Consider the following 20686-nt stretch of genomic DNA (forward strand, 5'->3'; position numbering starts at 1 on the left):
TATGAACTTTTAAGTCTAGAAGTAAACATAAATTTGGGGATTATCACTTAAAAAGTTTCATAGACCTCCATTTAATTGGCCATGAATGCTATAGGCTACCCAAAACACAATTTCCCATTGTCAGAAAGGCAGTATTTGTATTTCAAATATCATCACTGAAAGGTTCACATTTACTCTTAAATAGTAGTTCAAACGAAGCATGCCCTCTTCACAATATCCTGTCCTCTTTGGAAAGATCTCTATTATGTGAGACTTGAAAAGCAGCAATAAAAATCTGTGGGAGAGAAAAGGCTAAGGTTTTCTTTTCATATTTGGTTCATACTCAAAATCAATTCTGGAGCAACCAAATCAACAGGAACCACAAGAGAAGGCAAGTAGGAAAAGAAAAGAAGGGGAGCACAAGAAAGATGTCTAAGAAAAGAATAATTCAAATATATGTGTAATGGACTTTTAAAGATCATCTAACACAACACTTCTATTTAGCTAATGACTTTATAGTTCTATAAAATACCAGATTTACTCAGATTTTTCTGATTCCCTTAATATTAGACATCACTTTTTTTCCTACACAGATTCTCTTCAGGAAAAATGAGATTGCTCATTTCCCCTCAACTGCAACCCTACCAATATACCTAAACCAGGCCCTTACTATCAAATATAACACTGATACGTTGTATCCAAGCTGCCACTTCCCTGACAGACTGCTCCCCACCCTTCCCTAGCATCTAGCATGTCAGCTGCTACTAAGAGCAAGAAATTCTATCTGTTCCCCAATGCAAAATTAATACAATATGTATGGTACAGAATTCATTGGCTAGTCCCTTATTCTTTGTGTTTGATATCCTGAATAATGATTGCTTTACCTAACAGAATAAACACAGAAAAATTTTCTAACTTTGGCTTTATTATAATTCTAGAAAATAAATACAATGAATAATAAGAATAATACTAACCAAGTAAAATATTCCAGTGCTTTTTCGATGTAGTCTACAGCTTTCCCATCAAGATAATCGACGAGAGCTGCTTTTGCCATCATGAGATGGCATTCGCCCAAACCTAAAACCAGGTTAAGTTTTTAGTTATTAAAACACATACAAGAAACACTCAAAATAAAGTTGAAAAAAAAAAACAAAAACATAGTGGTGTGATATTAAAGCCACTTTCCAAAAACAAAACTCAGTAGTATTGTATAAAAATTATCTTTAAGATTGGTCTTGCATACATTTAGTATGGAATTCAAATGGGAAGGTTCTGTTGGAGTAAACGTGTACTAAAAGTGATAAAAATCCATGGAAAAGAATTTCCTTGGCTTTGGGCAAGTTACTTAACTCAAAACCTCAGCTTTGAAAATGCTACTGAATGCTTCTCTCCTTTGTCTTACTATTTATTAACTATTATGAAACAAGATTTGATCTTTTTATATTCAAAACTGGATAGCAAACTACACTGTAAAATTTAGTTCTTTTTTTTTTTTTTTTAAAGATTTTATTTATTTATTTGTCAGAGAGAGAGAGGGAGAGAGAGCAAGCACAGGCAGACAGAATGGCAGGCAGAGGCAGAGGGAGAAGCAGGCTCCCTGATGAGCAAGGAGCCCGATGTGAGACTCGATCCCAGGATGCTGGGATCATGACCTGAGCCGAAGGCAGCTGCTTAACTGAGACACCCAGGCGTCCCTACACTGTAAAATTTAAATGAAACAGCAATCTCCTCAAGTGCCCAGTAAAGATTTAATAATTAATAAATTAATTTCACTTGAGGAAAGTTTTTCAAAATTTAAAAAGAAGTTTTCAAGATCTAAGTCATGTATTACTTCCAACATACCCTATTTCTGACTTAAACCATAATTGTTTCATTTAAAAAAAAAAAAGAAATAAAAAAAAAAAAGAAATGGAGTAAAGGACATGTAATGGGCTCTAGGTTTTTAAAAATGGTTATATATAATCATATAAAATTTAGATTATATATGGATGGTGGCATTTTACTTTATATTACCAAAAATCATTTGTTCAGAAGGAGTAGATATATATGGACAAACTGAAATTAATTTAAATAACAAAACAATATAAGTTGTCCCTGAAGTTCAAAATATGGGAAAAAAAACTCCTATAAGTTAAAAAGTAATTAAAATATATTGAAATATTCTGAAGATATAGTAAATTAATTATTAAAATATAAGAGCAGGGAAACTCTTGTTTTAGAGATCCACCAAATAGCTATCATACTATTTGATCTACAAGTTAAATGTTTATCATATTACTATTTACTGTTATGAAACAAGATTTGATTTTTCTATATTCAAATCTATATAACAAGTCATACTATAAGAGGTCCATGAAAAAAGACACCTTGCTGTTGTTAACAAAAGAAATCCTTTTCAGGTTACAAAATACATTCTGGAAGACGTTTACTCAAGGATTTTAAACTCTAGTATCACAAAAGTCAAGGGGGTATTAAAAAATTACCTTTCAAAGCTGGCACATAATCTTCTTTCTTTTTAATGATCAGCTGGTATTGAGCTACCGCCTCCTTGTATTTGCCTAGGATTTGCTGTATTGCTGCAACCTTAAACACACTGTATGTGGATTCTGGGTTCAGCTCACTGGCTTTTGTGAAGGATTTCAAGGCTGTCGTATAGCCACCTCTGCTTAAGTATGCTTCTCCTAATGACTCCCAACAATTGAAGTCCTTTGGGTCTGCCCTTAATGCTGCCTGTAAACTAAAATTTCAGTAAATAGTAAGTGAACTAAAGGTAAAAGAACTACTTCCACATCTGAAAAGAAAATAAAAACTCAATAATTCAACTGAATCACATACATCCATGGTTCCTTCTATTTATAAAAGTGCTATTTAAAACAGGTATACGGGACAACTGGGTGGCTCAGTCAGCTGAGTGACAACTCTTGATTTCAGCTCAGGTCATGATCTCGGGGTTGTGGGATGGAGCTCTGTCTTGGGCTCCACACTCAGCAGGAAGTCTGCTAGAGATCCTCTCTCTCTCTCTGCTCCTCCCTCCTCCCTTTATGCATTCTCTCTCTCAAATAAATAAATAAATCTTAAAAAAAAAATAAAGCAGTTATACCTTTTCCTTTTACAACTTGAACATATATTTTTATAACTTGAATATTTTAATACTAAGAAATTTTATTATAAATTTGGAATGAATAAGAACAAAATAACTTTTCAAACAAGTGCTGGTCAGAATTTTTTTCCTTGACTATCTGGAAGAATTCCAGTTTCCCACCAGAATAGGTATGTATCTCCATATGCCTCATGACAATTAATAATCCTCCACTGATCCTTCCACCAAAACAGAAATATCACAGTATTCTAGGTATTGATATAAATCAGAAATTTTATCTTAGTCCAAATATATATATATTTGTTAATGTTCTCACAAATTGGAGGGAAAAAAACCTGCTACAACAATTTGTTAGGTTCAGAAAAAAGGTACTTTCTAATCCTTTCTAAAAAGAAAATATACAAGGCTTATAATTCATTGTGATCATTCACATTTAAGTATTTACATTTTAATTTTTCAGTATAACTGTAGTAATGAAATTTATCTCTTGCAGTATAACGAAAAAACTTTATATACAGACTGAGGTCTTATAAACTTAATTAAATTGATAGATGCTGTATTCTCATTACTAGGAAATGCTAAGGCTCTGTTATACTTCCTTATAAATAGAAAGTCTTTGTTCTTCATTTTTTTAAATTGAAGTACAGCTGAAGTACAATATTATATTAGTTTCAGGTGTATAACACACTGATTTGAAACTTACAGACACTATGAAATGTTCACCATGATAAGTGTAGTTGATAAATATATTTACCCTCTGTCACCAAACAAAGTTATTACAACACGATTGACTATATTCCATATGCTGTACTTTTCATCCCTGTGACTTATTTATTTTATAATGCTAAGGCTGTATCACTTAACCCCCTTCCCCTACATCTTCTTTTTATTATGTATTTGTTATTATTAAATATATTTTACTTATTCCTTTTTTTTAAAGTAAGCTCTGTGCCCAACATGGGGCTTAAATTCATGATCCTGAGATCAAGAGTCGCATGCTCCACCAACTGAGCCAGCCAGGCTCCCCTATTTCATTTATTCTTAAGTATAGTTCAAACCAAATGACTAAAAATGAGCTGCACCACATGCACATGAAGCTGGCAAATATATCTCCTGTCCCAACACAAAGCATGTCACCGGGAGAACAACAAAGGTATCAGCCTCAGCTTGTTATCATTCCTGAAGTTTCCACCGAGCCCCTATCATATGTGTAACACTAGGTAGACTTCACTTCATTAGAATGGCTACCTCCTTAACAAATGGACATCATTTAATTTATTTTTGCAATTTCAGTGTCTTGCACATAAAAAGAACCAATCAACTATAAATAAATTTTGCTATTCCTTCTCTCAAAATATAACCTGGAATGAGGCAACTTGTGAAGTCCACTTCGGGTATACAAAGAGTTTAATTTAAAAAAAAAATACATTAATAGTTTAAATGTAATAAGGTGCCTTACTCAGCCACAGCCTGAGAATGCTGACCAGCTTTCAAATAGTATAGTCCTCGCCTAAGCCAGGCCCATTTTGCCGTTCCAGCACTTGCCCTTTGAGTTACTGCTGTTAGGATAGCTAAGGCAGTTTCCTGAAATTAAGAAAAGACTAGTATTAGAGATCTCAAATACCATAAAAGTACGCAACACCTATGTAAAGTACCCAAACATATTTTCATTTACCGCTTCTGATTTTTTAAACTTACACCGGTATATACTCAAACTACAGTTTCAAAAATAAGTGATGAGTAATGTAATGTCTGCCAATGAAAAGAAAATTTACTCCCTCACAGTGGCAAAAATATTCTATTGCGTCTACAAAGAAAAATTTAAAAAAAATAGTAACTTTCAAGTACACACATACAAAAATATTTCTAAGGGTTTAAGTTATTAGACATACCATCTCTTCAAGCTCCACACTTAAGTCAACTGCTGCAGCCCCAGATTCAGCATCAGTATCATCTAATTCAAAAGCTTTCCTGTAGCAGCCACGGGCTCTGTTTTTATCTCCTACCACATCTCTGTAGTAATGACCTAAAGAGCGGAAAACTCTGCCTATGTATGGATCCAGTCTGGCAGCCTTTGAAATAAAGATTGATAGCAACACATTATTAAAGCTTGTCTGTGTGGTTCTCTTTAAAAACACGAAAGATAGGGGCGCCTGGGTGGCTCAGTGGGTTGAGCCGCTGCCTTCGGCTCAGGTCATGATCTCAGAGTCCTGGGATCGAGCCCCGCATCGGGCTCTCTGCTCTCTAGGGGAGCCTGCTTCCTCCTCTCTCTCTGCCTGCCTCTCTGCCTGCTTGTGATCGCTCTGTCAAATAAATAAATAAAATCTTTAAAAAAAAAAAAACACGAAAGATATGGGTGCCTGGGTGGCTCAGTGGGTTAACCCTCTGCCTTCCGCTCAGGTCATGATCTCAGGGTCCTGGGATTGAGTCCCACATTGGGCTCTCTGCTCAGCAGGGAGCCTGCTTCCTCCTCTCTCTCAGCCTGCCTGCCTACTTATGATCTCCCTCTGTTTGTCAAATAAATAAATAAAATCTTCAAAAAAAAAAAAAAAAAAGAATTTAACTTTGACTTACTGAAAATGGAGAGCCACCACAAGATTTTTAAAAATTAAAAAAATAAAAATAAAATAAAAACATGAAAGATAAATACATAGGTTAAAAGAAAAATGGAACACCTTTGTTAACCATAGAAAAATATACCAACATGTCCCTTAATATAAGATTTAAAGCAACAGGAGAGTTGGTTGTTACTACTTACAGAATGTAAATAAGTGTAAAAACATTATTTCTTTGTTAAAAATAAATGTGAAATTAGAGTTATTATTACATTAACCTTCTTTTACGCATCAAGGTAAGAACGTAAGACTTCAGATCTTTAAAATCTAAAATATGAGAAATTAAACATATGGAAGTATATATGCCCATATTATAGTGGAAATTACCTAAAAACAGTATTTTTCTCCAGAGATAATTATGTCCCATCTTCTATAATGTGTGTTTCTGAAATAAGTAACTTTTACATTTTTTATTTTCTCCTTGAAAACCCACATAACATTCTCACAAAACCTAGTGTGTGAGAGATGAAACACCAAAAAACTCCAGTTTAAAAAAAAAACCAGGGCTGTCTAGGTGGTGTAGTCAGTTAACTGTCTGACTCCTGGTTTTGTCTCAGGTCATGTCTCCTGGTTGTGAGATGAAGCCCTGCATTGGGCTCTGTGCTCAGCATGAAGTCTGCTTGAGATTCTCTCTCCCTCTCTCCCTCTGCCCCTCCCACTCATGCCCTTGCTCTCTCTCTAAAATAAATAAATTTTAAAAAAATAAATAAAAACAGTTCAGAAAACAGCAATTTTAAGTGCCTAACTTATTTGATTATTATTTATGATTTTATTACAAATCCATTTCAACTAAGAATTGAATAGTAGCATTTGTTTTACCTTTAGAAAGTGGGTAAGAGTCTTTGTTTTATCTTTTCTTGTTTCTTCATTCATGAACCAATATGTTAACCCAAGTTGGTAATGATATTCAGCAACTTCAGCATCTTTCTCAAGAGCTCTCTGAAAACTAAGTCACCAAAGGAAGTAAGAAGATACACAGAACACACACACATGCACACAATGTAGGAAACTCCTGGTTGGGACAAAGTTGGAGTTATTCAAAGATGCTAAATCAGAAGTAAGTTATTACTTTAGAATTTAGATCACAATGAGAAAAAAAATTTTTTTGAAGAGAAGCTTATAAAAGCACAATGCCTTTTAGCTTTACCAGTGTGCTAAGCATTTAGGAGAACACATCAAACATTGTTCTACTCACTGACCATTATGATCAGCTAGTTAAATTTCATACCCATTAAAGAATTTTCTTACAGGTACTGTGCTACATGTTATATACATTGCTTAAAAATACTAATGCTTATGCAGATCATATTACACAAAATGGATCTTTATCAAACTACTCATTTTGAATTTTTGAGAAATACAGTAACTTAAGATATGACTAGATCTATGTGCAGTCTAAACATATCCTTACCATTTCTCTGCTTGTAGATAATCCTTTTTGGTAAAATGAATCAAAGCTTCCAGGGCATGAACTTCAGCTAGGTCAGGGTAAGAAGAGAGAAGGTCTTCCATAATCTATAAAGTAGATATCTGTCAATTCTTTATCCAAATTAAGTCATTTGTAGCTTAAAAAAAATTCCCAATTTAGAGAACCTGGGTGGCTCAGCTGTTTAAGCATCTGACTTTTGATTTTGGCTCAGGGCATGACCTCAAGGTTATGAGACAGAGCCCCAGTCAGGCTTTGTGCTGGGAGTGGGTCTGCTTGAGATTCTCTCTCTCCCTCTCCCTTTGCCCCTCCCCGACCAAAAAAATCCCAGTTTGAATGAAAAAAAAAAACCAACCTTTGAAGCTTCATCTAATGAACCTTTGTTCAGATAGGCCAAGCTTTTAAGAACCAAAAGTCCTGGGATATTATTTGCATCAGAAACCTAGAAAATAATTGTAAAGAGATTAAGTCTCTTTAATTAATGCTCTGTGCTTTAAACACAGAGCAGCAATGTTTGCTTTAATTAAAGAATAACCATAGAAGAACACAGAGTAAAGACATACAGGTCCTTATTTTTAACACTATGAACACACTCATTCTTTATAACCTTTTTATTAGAGAAAATTTCAAAAACATTTCAAAAAAACTAGAGAATAGTATAATAATCCCACATGTACTCATTATCCAGCTTCAAAATTATAAACTCAAAGTCAATCTTTTCTCATCCACACCTCCACCCATTTCACTACACTCCTTCTTAGATTACCCCAGATATTATAACTTTTCATCTGATACTTTACAATATATATCTAAAAAGTTCATTTTTATATAACATAATTGTTACTACCATTATAAACACCTCGCCAAAACCAACAATACATCCTTACTATCGTCAAAAAATTACCAAGTGTTCAAATTTCTCAATTGGCTCAGAAAATATTTAAGATTTTGTTTTAATCAAAATCTGAATAAGGTATATGCATTTCAAGAGACAGTCTCTTAAGTCTCAATCTATAGGGCTCCCTTCCATTCTTTTTTCCTCTCTTACAATTTAATTGTTGAAAAATATGGGCCGCTTGTCACAATTTCTGAGTCTGGATTTTACTGAATGTATTCCCATTGTCCTGACATGTCCTTTGGTCCCCCATATCTTCTATAAATTAGTAGTTAGGCCTCAACACGTAATGTGATTCAGTTTTGATGCTTTGGCAGGAATACTTCACGCGTACACACACTTGGCTATGCACGGTTCTTTCTCTTGGGTGATGTTGGTTAGCAACCACTGATCTTCAATGCCTAGATCTATTAATTCATTATGGACTGCAAAATGGTGATTTTCTAATTCTGCATTCCTTCTTTCCTTATTGATGGAATATTTCAACAACAAAAAATTCCCCCCCCCATTATCTATTTGATTATTCTGAGCAACAGTTCATAAAGGAAAGGCAAGATAAATACTTTGAATCTTGCCAAATGGTTCCTTAGCATCCTCCAAAGAGTTTTTAATTGAGGATTTTATTGATTTTTTTTTTTGTACCATCTGGAATACATGAATTTAAACTTAAAACCTATTTGATATCTTTCCACCCACAGTAGTTACTGGTGCTCAAACTACCCTTTAGACAGTGACAACCAACCCATGGTAGTTCCTAAGCCTTTCTAGTATAATTCTAGAAGTCTTTTATAGTTTCCTTGCTTTCTAGCATTTTAAGATGTCCCGGGCTCATCCTGTATATTTTCTGTTTCAGACATGGACTTTATCAGCTCTCCAAGAAACTTTTCTTTGTGTGTGTGTGTGTGTGTGTGTGTGTGTGTGTGTGTGTAAACAAACAAAAAGATTGAAAAGACCTCCTCAAATCATTCACACAAAATACATTACTGGTAGAAGGCAAGTAGAAAATAAGAAATTAAGATAATAGTTCCTGAAGGATGCTGACAAATGTTCTAATTTTAATGAAATATTATGAAATGCAAAGTCCTTTGAAATATACAAAACAAAGACATTTTAAAAATTCAAAACTCTACAATAACTGAGTGATATAATTTTAATTTTAGACCAAAATAGCCTTTAGCCAACAAAAATTTTAAAAGCACCATGTTGTTGTAATTCACAATTTACTAGTTTTTTTGCCAGGGATTTTCAAATTGCTTGAATCAAAAACATTAAGAAATAGGATTCCTAGGGCACCTGGGTGGCTCAGTCGTTGAGCATCTACCTTCGGCTTAGGGCATGATCCCAGGGTCCTGGGATTGAGCCCTACATCAGGCTCCCTGCTTGGCGGGAAGTCTGCTTCTCCTTCTCTCCCTCCCCCTGCTTGTGTTCCTGCTCTCGCTGTGTCTCTATCAAATAAATAAATAAAATATTAAAAAAAAATAGGATTCCTTCTTAAATATCAATCTCCTTCTGTTTTATTAGACTGAAAAACAAATAAGTAATACTATCTACAATGAAGCTACTGTGTCCTTCATCGTTCTTATCAGTAATCTATAAACTCTAAAGGAGGAAAAAATTTAGAATCTCTAATTAATAATAATCAAGTAGTAACAGCCTTAGAGGTCCAAAAGAGAAAAGGAGAATAAGAACAAGACTAAAGAAAGAAATTGCATCATATGAAGAACACTGTAAGTACTTAACCAAAAGGTAAACGAATAACTTCAGTAGTTTCCAAGTGTGTGAATGATTTAGAAAATGCTGATGTGATGAATTCATACCTCTAACGTAAAATCTGTTTAAAAATAAATACTTACAAGGAGAGAGTGGTTGATGCCTGGTTGACTGGAAAAAATAAAGTTGGAGGGAAAAACCTGGTAAGACTACCTGATTAAGAGTACAAATTGCTTCCACTGAAGATTCATAATCTGAGAGTTTAATCAAAGCCTCTGCTTTCAAACGGAGACAAAGATTCTTCTGATGAAGACTGCCACCAGACACACCAAGATTATCTATGTTCTTCAGAGCTGACAAAATTAAGGACATCTGAATGAAGACAACCATATTACTTCATTTTTTTCTTCTTATGGGTGATAAATAATAAATTGGAGACACAATAAGAATAAATTGCCAAAACAACATACATGAAGAATAATTCAGAGCCAAATATAAATTTTTCCCTGAATTCTTTATGGAAATATCTGCATTTAAAACAGAACAGATCTAAATTTAAAATCTCTATCTTTATGTAACGTGAACATCCTGAAATACAATGGCTATCTATATCTGCTACACAACAAAGGTTAGCCAAAGCATCAGTACACAACTTAGCAAATGAGGGATACTGAGGGAAAAGAAGTTGAATTCATATGGACCAGGCTGAACTCTTTCTCAACTACAGAGGCTAGGCCAACGGCTGGGTTAAGAGCAGTGAACCACTTTTTATGATTTCCTATCCCCTCACATGACTCATCTGACCACATTCAAATAGGCTCCAGATGCCTGAGACTTCTCTTATTTACATCAGAGAAATCAAAAGCTCCTGAAGTTCTGGACGCACTAGAAACTGCCTTATTACAGACAGAGCACCTCCACACAAGCCTAAACTGACTGTCAAAATTCCAAGTACAGGGATCCTTTGAAAAATACTGTTAGTTTAAAAGATCATCCACAACATGCACATACACTTGGCATTATTTAACCATCTCAATGAAATTTAAATTGGTCAGTAAATTAAAATACAAAGTAAAGCATGTAAGTTTCTTTAAACCACTATCTTTTTCTTCTTTAATATGAAAAGAAACAGGGTTGGCCACCCTTACAGATGTCAGTAATACCTTGATTGCATGAAAGAACAGCTTCCTTAGGTCTATGCATTTTAACTTGGACTTCTGCCAGATGATACCATCCAGCCGTGCAAAGAGGGCTTTCCTTTAACCCTAAAAGGATAAAAGCAATCACAAAATCCAAGCTTTCTATGACTACTGAGATAAGTGGCAACACCATCTACTCCCCAAATCAGACCCCTCTTCTCTCTTGTCTCTCATATATAATTATTTGCAACGTTGATTCCATGCCCCAATCCATTTCTCTACAACTGCTACTTCAGCTCCCATCTCCACCATCTTTGTCCCAGACCACTGCAAGTGCTTGTCACCCACTCCAATTAATTCTCTACACTGTAGCCAGAATATCTCTACAAATACAAATGGAATTATGGAATTCCCATGTTTAAAACCTTCCACAGGTTCCCAGCTGCCCTTAAGATAACATGCAGACTCCTTCACAAAGTGTGCAAGGCACCTCTCCAGTCTCCTTTCTTAACTCTTACTGCTCCCATAGGTCATTCTCAATGTCATTGAACTACCCTGAATTCCAGCTGTGCTCTCAGTCTCAGGCTATTTGACTCTTGGCTTAAAATGCTCCTCCTACCCTAAAATGGTATTTGTTACTCATATCTCTATTCGAATGTGAGTTCATCCACAAACATCATACATACTAAAGTAAGTTAAAGATTCCTAAGGATGGGGGGGGGCATAGATATAAAATAATTATGTTATATCTATATCTATGTCTATATCTTTATTTTACAAATGAAAACATTGAGACAAAGAATTTACTTAGTTTTCTCAAGGTCTTAAAATTAGCTGGAATCCAGACCTAAGCAAACTCCAGAGTATATATTTTTTTCACTTCTATCTTAAATATACATTCCTCATAGAAAGGCCCAAAGATAACTGCCTACTGACTATGCTAGCTAGGATGTAAGGGAGAATTATTCAGATCAGAGGGCTGAAAGTTATGAGCAGAAGGGAGAAGGGGAAGGGACAAAAACAAGGAAGGAATATGTTTTGTTTCACACAACCAACAGATCCAACGCAGGAACCTGCTAGATGTTTTAACTGATAGCCTTTTGCATGAGCCAATTTGAGACACTTTGGAGCTGAGGGCTGCACCAAAGCCCACCTGAGTAATCCTTAAGTTATGTTTAGCTCACTATAATAATAAGATTTATTGCTGTGGATGAGGTTTTCAGCCATTTTTGGAACATACAATGTATGCACTAGCATGCTAACAAGACAGACATATGTAGCTCAACCAAAGTGCCTAATTAATAGCATATGGACTCATTATCTTTGAAAATGAAGCATGGGAGCAGGAAAGGGCAAAAAATCAGACTCAAGAGGTTTGCAAACCTTGTGAAGGAGTTTGTATGTTATCCTAGGAGCAGCTGAAAACCCGTGGAAGGTTTTAAGCAGGGGAAGAGAGTATGTATATATTAAGTTTCATAATGTGTACACCAGCTCTCTACCCACACCCCCTAATACACTGAATAAAAGCTTCCTGTATTAACCCCACAGGGAAACACTGCCTTGAGGGCTATTTCCCTGTCTTCTTACTTGTGACAGATGTTGCTTCAACACTTCCTTGGGTTGTGTTCAATTTAATGCACCCCAAGCAGTTATACCCTTGAGTTTGTTCACAACTTAAACCTCATGTTACATGCTTTATACCGTACACTTACCTTCTGTTAGGTTACTAACAGCATCTTCATACTTTTTGTCTTGTAATGCTTTAATGCCTAAACCAATGAAGCCTGGACCACTTCTGGAATCCATTTCCATTAATCTGCAACAATACTGCTGTCCTTCATCAGTAAGACTGCCTGGAAAAAAAAAGAGAAGTTATTAGCATACATACTCCAAATTTCCAATTGCCTAAACTTATGTACTTTAAGCTCAAATGCTGTCTTACACATCCTCTACCATATCCTGACTCCAGGAATTCGAAACTTAAGTAGACCAACAATACAAAAAAATACTAACATATCACTAAAAAAATTATGCTTCTTCATCTTCTTAAATATTGGAGGTAGAAACCACTTTACCCACTGCGGTATGGGTAAACTGAACCTAAAGTCAGACTCAAACAAGAAACCTACTCCTACTTGCCACTGCTCTAAGACACATAGCCTCCTGCTTGCCAGCTCTCCTTTTCCTATTCCACAGTAACTTCGCCAACCTATCTCCTTGGGCAACCGTGCTGCTAGAGATGTAGCAGCCAGGATGTCAAATTGGGTGGATTCTTCCAGAATCCTACAACCAAAAGACAGACTACTTGTCAAGATACTGTACAAAAACTTAGTTACATTTTCTTAGGTTTACAAGTTCAGCAATACTTTTCTGCATTCTTTCAAAAACTTTCTTTTCCTATATAAGTTAATGGTTAAACCTATGTAATAGTCATCCAATGCCTACATTTGTTTCAAATTTATTTTGGTAAAATAATTTAGTTTAGAAAACACTATTTATTTTGTTATGTTTCCATTTTCTCCAAACTCAATCTCGGGATTTCCATTCCCAGAAAAGCACAAAAACAAGTAGAAAATATGATTTCTGCTTTGAGAGTAAACTGTTAAGAGTACTCAGCATTTTAATAAGTTGCTTAATCACATAGGAAAATTCTTAAAAACTAATTAAGACAAATTATAGCTTGAAGCAGTAAATACGGGGAACAAATAAAAATAATTTGTTTGAAAAAGCAGCTTGATGCTTTACTATCTATTTAAAACTTGTGCCCCCAGACTACATGGGGAACCACTCTTTCAGTCTCAGATGTCAAAGATAAATTCCTTGCATATTACCATTTAGGTTATACATTTCAAATTTTTCAAAACCAGATACACTCCAATGCATAATCTATGATATTATACATTGATTTATGAATCCAAATTAGTACCAAAAATTCAAGGAATTCTTAATGGCTAAAGAATTAAAACTTCAATACTGTTTGGTGAGCTTTGAAAACCAATTGGAAGAAATACTACTTTTTTTAGTTAGCCAGTAAAAAGGACCTCAACCAACAATTATTATGCTTCTAGACATGAATTACCTTCTGTCAATATGTTCTCACTATGGCCTCCATAAATGTAATTTCCAAAAGCAGACATGCCTAGTAACATACACCCTCCTCTTCTCAAGCAAACCAGTGGGGTTTTTTTTCCCCCTTCCTTTTTCAACCAGTGGTATTGTCTCAACTAGACATCAGAATCACCTGGAGAATGCTAAGCCCCACTCTCAAAGTTTCTGATTTCAATGTCAGACCTGAAAGCTGGGACTTCAAAGAAGTTCCCAGATAATACGACTGCTACAAGTTCAGAGACCATATCTGAAGAACCACAGGCCTATAGTATTTACCAATACCATATACCGCCTTTATTGTTAGTCTTATATATGCACTGCAGTTAGTACCTCTACAACTAAACAGTAACTTCTGGAGGGTAGGGGCTAGCATGGCATCTTGTACTCAGTAGGCATCCATTAAATACTGCAATGATCCTTTAAGAATACCATTATGAATTGATGTACTAAAAGGCTTAGTCTATTAATAAATAATGCTTGAGAATTACTATGGAAAATTAAAAACATCATCATTCTAAAAAAGAAAACAAAACGGCTATTAAAATTTTACCTTCAACTTCTAGCTATGTGAGTCAAAACTATCTTACCCCATAGAAACGTAATTCCTAAGAAACGTAATTGGCTACATAAACCGCCCTTATTATAAAAAACACACCTGTGATGGAAAGAAAAGTCAGTCGTGCGTCAGCCCAACGATTACCCACACGTAGGGTACCTAAAAACTCACACAGGTAGACAAACTGGGGGTAGGCAGAGGAAAACTGTTTCTAAAAGGCTAAGATGAACATGAAAAACTTCTAGATAAGATAAATCTTCCTTACTATCTGGGAGCACAATGACAGAAACCGAAAGAGATTTGGAGAGCCAATGTTCTAGTCCTTGGGAAATGTACTCTCTACATACGACCAAGAACAAATGATACTTAGAGGAATCTTCTCTAGTGTTCCCCAAAACTGTCAAGTAGTAACAACATCACTGATCCTTTGTAGAGACAAGGGATATTCCAAAGCTTCAGTTTTCAATCCTCTTCTCCATATTAACTCTTGCTGAGAACTCATACTAGCTAAATAGTATGTGGAGGATAGAAACAGAGAGGAAATATACTTGATTTCTTTTTCAATAGAAAATCATTTCTTTAACTTACCTGCTCTTTTTAACATTTAAAAGATTCTAAGATTCCAGACTTAAAAACTTTAAAACAAGTTTGACAATATTATTTTTGTCTGTCAATAGGCAAGCTAGATTTGGGGCTGATGAATGCTAAATCTCTAAGAATGAAAGGTGTTCTGAAGAGATTCAGGGTAGATGCCAAGTAATACCCATGAGAATCCTGTTTCCTAAAGTTTACCACACAAAAAAGATGATTTTTAAAAATAGCTAATTAATTGCTGACATCACAAAGAAACTGATCACTACTGTAGAATTTTTCTTTTAAATAAACCTAGCCTGGGGTGGGGGTGGGGGGGACAAAACAGCATGTATTCATTTTTTTATTTTCATCTGGATTTTCTAATATTCCAGAGCACAAAATTATAAGCTCTTTCATGTTTGGATTTGAAGAACCAAGCTTTCTTATTCTCCCCCCATTTCAAATATAAAGCAAAATAAAATAACCCAAAAAGGTCATTTAGCATAAAATAACATTTCATCAGCTGACAACCGTGAAAGCTATTCACTACTGGTTATGTGAAGCTTTATAAACTGACTCATTTTGAAAATGAATCTTCAAGTCTCAACATGCAAAGGAGGACAAAGGAGAATGAAATACATTTGTTCCCAGTGGAAGAGAACCCAGTGATTAACTGCTGTGAAGTAGAAAATTCTGCAGAAACTAAAGCACGCTGGAGGAGGAGGATAGGTCAGCCTTTAAATACCTTATAGTTTCAGAAGTTCTTCATACACAGAAAGTTTGGTTTAGAGGAGCAATGTAAAGAAAAAGAAATCATTAAGCACAGCTTCCTACTGTCTGGCAGTTTAAGTGTTTAACTTTTACCCCCAGAATATTGCTTTACCTTAGAAAGTACCTAAGCCTGATCGGCTCCATCCCACAGATTCTCACAACCAATGATTCCACAGGAAAAAAAACCTCTTCCTTGGTGTACCATGTATGTAAATATCCACCTACCCACTCCCCTTTACCAGGATATAAAGCTTTCTTTCTTTCAATTCTGCAAAATACCCTCTCCAGGAATGATTATTTTCATATAAACCAACACACTCTCTAATCATTCAGCATAACCCATTTGCTATCTGTATATTCTAGAATGCATTGTCAAATACTTAATTCATGCGCAAAACTCTACAGACTTTGTTGACTTAGTTTCTTCTATAATTTTGTAGCTTTTTTTTTTTTAATATGGGGTCCATACTTATTCAACAAATCCACATTATAGGCATATGTGTGCTAACTGATAAAGCACACAATCAGTCCTCAAAAAGAAATTTCAAGTATCCTCTTGTGTCACTTGGCATGTGACCAGGTAAAAAATGAGGGAACAGTACAGATCATTAATAGCTGAAAGAAAATAGAGAAGAAAACGATAACACCGGCCATTAGTTTCTCAACAGCAATTGTAATAGTAGAAAAAGGGTGGAGGAATGGGTACCAGAGACTAATTACGAAATCAGCACATTTATCTTGGGAATGTAATGGGAATCATGTTAAAATCGGGAAAAACTAGATGAATTTTGGAACTACTCCCTGTCAATGGGGGAAAAAAACCCACAAAAATTCACAAGCATGCTCCTCATTTTGAAAGTCTCTTACTATGTCTCATCCTCCTTGACCTCAACACGAAGTTCACAGTGTTAACTAGCCCTCTCTTCTTGAACCTCTCCTCCCAGGCAACACTACCACAGTTCTTCTACTCCTCTAAAAGCTTACCAACCCCTTTGCATGCTTCTTCCTCCTCTCCCTTAATTGCAGTCAGCCAAATCCCTGGATTATTGTTTTAATACCTGCTACCCACTTCTTCCTACTCTTTTCCCATCACTGAAATCTAAGCTCTAATTCAATCACTTCGGTTAGAAAATACAGCCCTAAAAAAAAAAAAAATCCTCATTTTTTGAGGTTAGTTGCTCAAACTGTCAGTACAGATCTCCTTTCTGAAATGCTCTTTCCTTGCCTTCTCTGTTGCTTCATATCAGGTTCCACCACCTTCCTGTCTGACCTCTCTGCTTCTCTTTCCTACTTTCCTCTTTCCCTGCCTTTCCCTTCAAGCCAGCCAGCACCACCCAAGACATAGTTTTCAGCTTTCTGCTCTCTAGTCATCCTCTGAAGTCACCCAGTACACTTCACTTGAATCTACACGCAAGTTATTTCCAAACCTTATGTCTAGCCTTAGTACTAATCTCTCACCTGCAAGCCAGACAGGCATTTCCCTTTGAATGTCTACTAACCTCTCCTCTCCACAACTCAACTTTCTTACCGATGATCATTCCACAGTAGGCCAACTTTTCAAGAGAGCTAAAAGTAAAATAATAATCTCCCTCCCTTTACCTCTTAACAAATCTCTTCTAATTTTTTCATTCACCTGTTCCTTTCTATTGCCACTGTCATAGTCCCAGTACATTCATTCACAAAATCATTTAGTCTACCCAATCTAGTCTACCTTCTACACAATCTATCCCACAAACCCTATTAGTTTGACTTTATACTTCATAAATTGATTCACTACAACATTTGGTATTTCTTATCTCACATTAGTGAAAAGTACTCTTACAAGTCTATCTCTGATTCAGTTAAAGTAAAGGGGATCCACTTACTTCTTACCAAAAAAACCCAACTCTTAATAGTGAATTTTAATTCAGACATGGCGTCGGGGGGGAATACAAGTAGGACTTAGAAGGGAAAGCTAAAGTGGGGAGAGCCAAGGTAGATGCAACAATACTCTTCCAACAGGCATTCTCCCTCAGTTACCTCTATCACTAGTTTTCAACAATTTTTCTATTATGAAACCTGCGATGGTCATTCACACACAAAGCATTCCCAGGTGTATACTCCGTTAGCAACAAAATGAAAACAATTAAATTGGTAAAGCTCTGCAAAATTTATAATCATTAACACATCGGTGCTGGTACTGTTGATCTATTTCAATGACTGATTTCTGTGAATTTTGTTCATCAGATGAATACAGGCATGGACATGAGCGACGGTTAAATTATGTAAAAATCTATTCAGCACAGATACTGACAAAGAGGACAGAGGCCAGTGTGAAAACCATGGAGGTCAATCTCCTGTAAACTAACTGAACACCAGCCCTGGGCATGCGATATCACAGGCACAGGTTCTGACAATTCCCAGCATGCTAGCTGTCATCAGCTCTCTCTCCTCCCCCCTCCAAGAAAGAACACAAAGAAGAGCACCAGGCATAAGCTTAGACATACACTCTGACTTGAATCTGCTCTATTTCATTAAACAAGTAGATCCTTCACAAACTTCATTACTTTACAGTACCACAGCATCTATAACCATGGACTTGTGACACTGTAACATCAATGCTGAGAATGTATGACATTTATAGCCGTAGGCAAGATAATTCAACCTACTCAACCAAAATCCATCTTACTTATTCCTTCCACTAGAGCAAATAAAACTATTCTGCTAGTCCTAAAAACTGCAGCCTAGCTCCATACTTCTGCTCATGCCATCTGCGTACCTTTCACCTCTTCCTGTTTATCTAATTTCTGAGGAAAATTTAAGACTCTCTTCAATTCCTATCTTCCAAAAGCCTTCACTGATCAACAATGAACTCAGTTATTCATTATTCCTCTGTATTATTATACTTTTCTACATTAATTAGCCTCTTCATGTGCACAAAGATAACACACTGTACTTCCTTGTATGTCCAGAATTATTTAAACAACACCTTACACAGGGTAAGCACTGAAACAATTTTTGACTGATAGCAACAACATTCCCATATGTTTCCATATACTTCAAGAACATACAATATAATAGGGAAGAACTTACCTGATTCAATTAAATGCAAACAAAGCACTTCTAATGGATATTGTACAGTGGGATAGATGTTTATCATTCCTTCACAGGCCTTCTTCAATCTAGCGGTCTCATGAGGAAACTCGAAAATATAAAAATAAAATAAACTAAGTAATAGTAAAATATGCTTGTGAACACCTTCCTAATTAGAATGTAAAAGTCACATCAGAGATTTTTAAAATCAACTTACTTTGGATAAACAGTGAATGAACTGTCTATAAAGTACTTGGTGATCTTCACTAGGAATCTTATCTGATAAGTCCAGTGCATTCTCAAAAGCAGCTAAAAGCTGAAACAAAAAAGCTATCATCTTTAGCACACTGAAATGACAAATGTAATAAATAGCTGAATGTATATGACTCACTTATACAATATACCACCTCAACTAACGAACTGCAAGTGTATTTTACTATCTCGTGTTTTCCTATACTATATATTGTCTGGACCTGACAATTTTTTATGAGGGAAAAAATGTCTATGCATTTAGAATACAATCTAATTCCAACTGGCAGGAGACTGCACTGAACGAATGAGGGTTAACTCTAAATTTGTATCATGAATTTAACAAAACATTCTTTAAGTGGTCACTGTTCCCTAGGAAGTAGTCAACTGGAGAGGTATAGTCTTCTTTATATACCTGTGTAACTGCAACTAATCAGACCATTTTTAAAACATCTCTACTGAAATCACCAGTATGTTCCTTGGAATATTTTCAGTGGTAGCAAATCTTTAATCTTAAATAAATTTGTGAAGTTAAACTTTTAAAAAGGAAACCAGAAATATGACTGAACTATAATAAAATCACTTCTTATCCAGTACTACTAAATGACTTTGAAGAAAATTCCAAAAGAAGCTTTCTAAATATGTTTTGAGCAAGAACAATACTAAAACCCAGATCAAGCACTTTAAAGAATATCATTCATTTAGTTACACAAGTCCTACTTTTTTTAAAAAATGAATTTCCATGACTTCATTTATTTTTATTTTTATTTTTTAAAGTAACTCCATGCCCAGTGGGGCTTGAAATCATGACCCTGATATCAAGACCTTAGCTGAGATCAAAACTCGTATGTTTTGACGGAGCCACTCACAAGCCCCTCCATGACTTTGAAATGAAAACTCATAATATAATTCACTGCCTCCAAATTTCTTTATAAAGTATGATATAAAGTCTACACAAATGAAGAAAATTTTACTCCTCTGATAAAGTTAATGACCTTGCAAAAAGGGAAGCCTAACGTATGCAGTTTAGCACAAGGGTCTCAAAAAATAGTAGTGCAATTAATCCATCTGGAAATCAGGTGACACATTTTTTCCTGAACACACTTAAATAAGCAAAATTATCATTAGAATTCAAGATGGAAATAACTCCACCCCGAAATCCTCTTACTATTTTTAACAGTTAAAAATCAATTCTTAAAGGGGCGCCTGGGTGGCTCAGTTGGTTAAAGCCTCTCCCTTCGGCTCAGGTCATGATCCCAGGGTCCTGGGATCAAGCCCCACATTGGGCTCTCTGCTCAGCGGGGAGCCTGCTTCCTCCTCTCTCTGTCTGCCTCTCTGCCTACTTGTGATCTCTGTCAAATAAATAAAATGTTTTTTTAATCAATTCTTAAAATGACAAGCATAGTTAGTTCTCTTTCATGGAGGAACACAGAACAGGTAATTAAAACAATTTTTACTTATTTTGGCATTTGGTATATGTTTGATATTCTGAT

The 20686-nt window shown here is 35.5% G+C and overlaps 1 protein-coding gene across 3 annotated transcripts in view; it reads right to left on the reverse strand.

Moving 5' to 3' along the window:
- The window catches only part of LOC111148327 (tetratricopeptide repeat domain 37), an 88413-nt gene that overhangs the window by 45229 nt on the left and 22498 nt on the right, over positions 1–20686 (reverse strand). For 2 of the 3 annotated variants that reach the window (XM_022504832.1, XM_022504831.1), the window contains exons 9-20: positions 19162–19260; positions 18945–19053; positions 12577–12717; positions 10889–10990; positions 9939–10078; positions 7476–7562; positions 7106–7209; positions 6514–6640; positions 4972–5151; positions 4539–4663; positions 2463–2716; positions 954–1056 (exon numbers count right to left, since the gene is read on the reverse strand). In XM_022504832.1, the coding sequence (XP_022360540.1) occupies positions 954–1056; positions 2463–2716; positions 4539–4663; positions 4972–5151; positions 6514–6640; positions 7106–7209; positions 7476–7562; positions 9939–10078; positions 10889–10990; positions 12577–12717; positions 18945–19053; positions 19162–19260 (1571 nt within the window). The remainder of the gene's footprint in view (positions 1–953; positions 1057–2462; positions 2717–4538; positions 4664–4971; positions 5152–6513; positions 6641–7105; positions 7210–7475; positions 7563–9938; positions 10079–10888; positions 10991–12576; positions 12718–18944; positions 19054–19161; positions 19261–20686) is intronic. The other variant, XM_022504834.1, reaches the window with a different exon arrangement.

This window comes from Enhydra lutris, unplaced genomic scaffold (genome assembly GCF_002288905.1).
Source record: "Enhydra lutris kenyoni isolate GAN:26980312 unplaced genomic scaffold, ASM228890v2 scaffoldscaffold19, whole genome shotgun sequence".
NCBI lineage: Eukaryota > Metazoa > Chordata > Mammalia > Carnivora > Mustelidae > Enhydra > Enhydra lutris.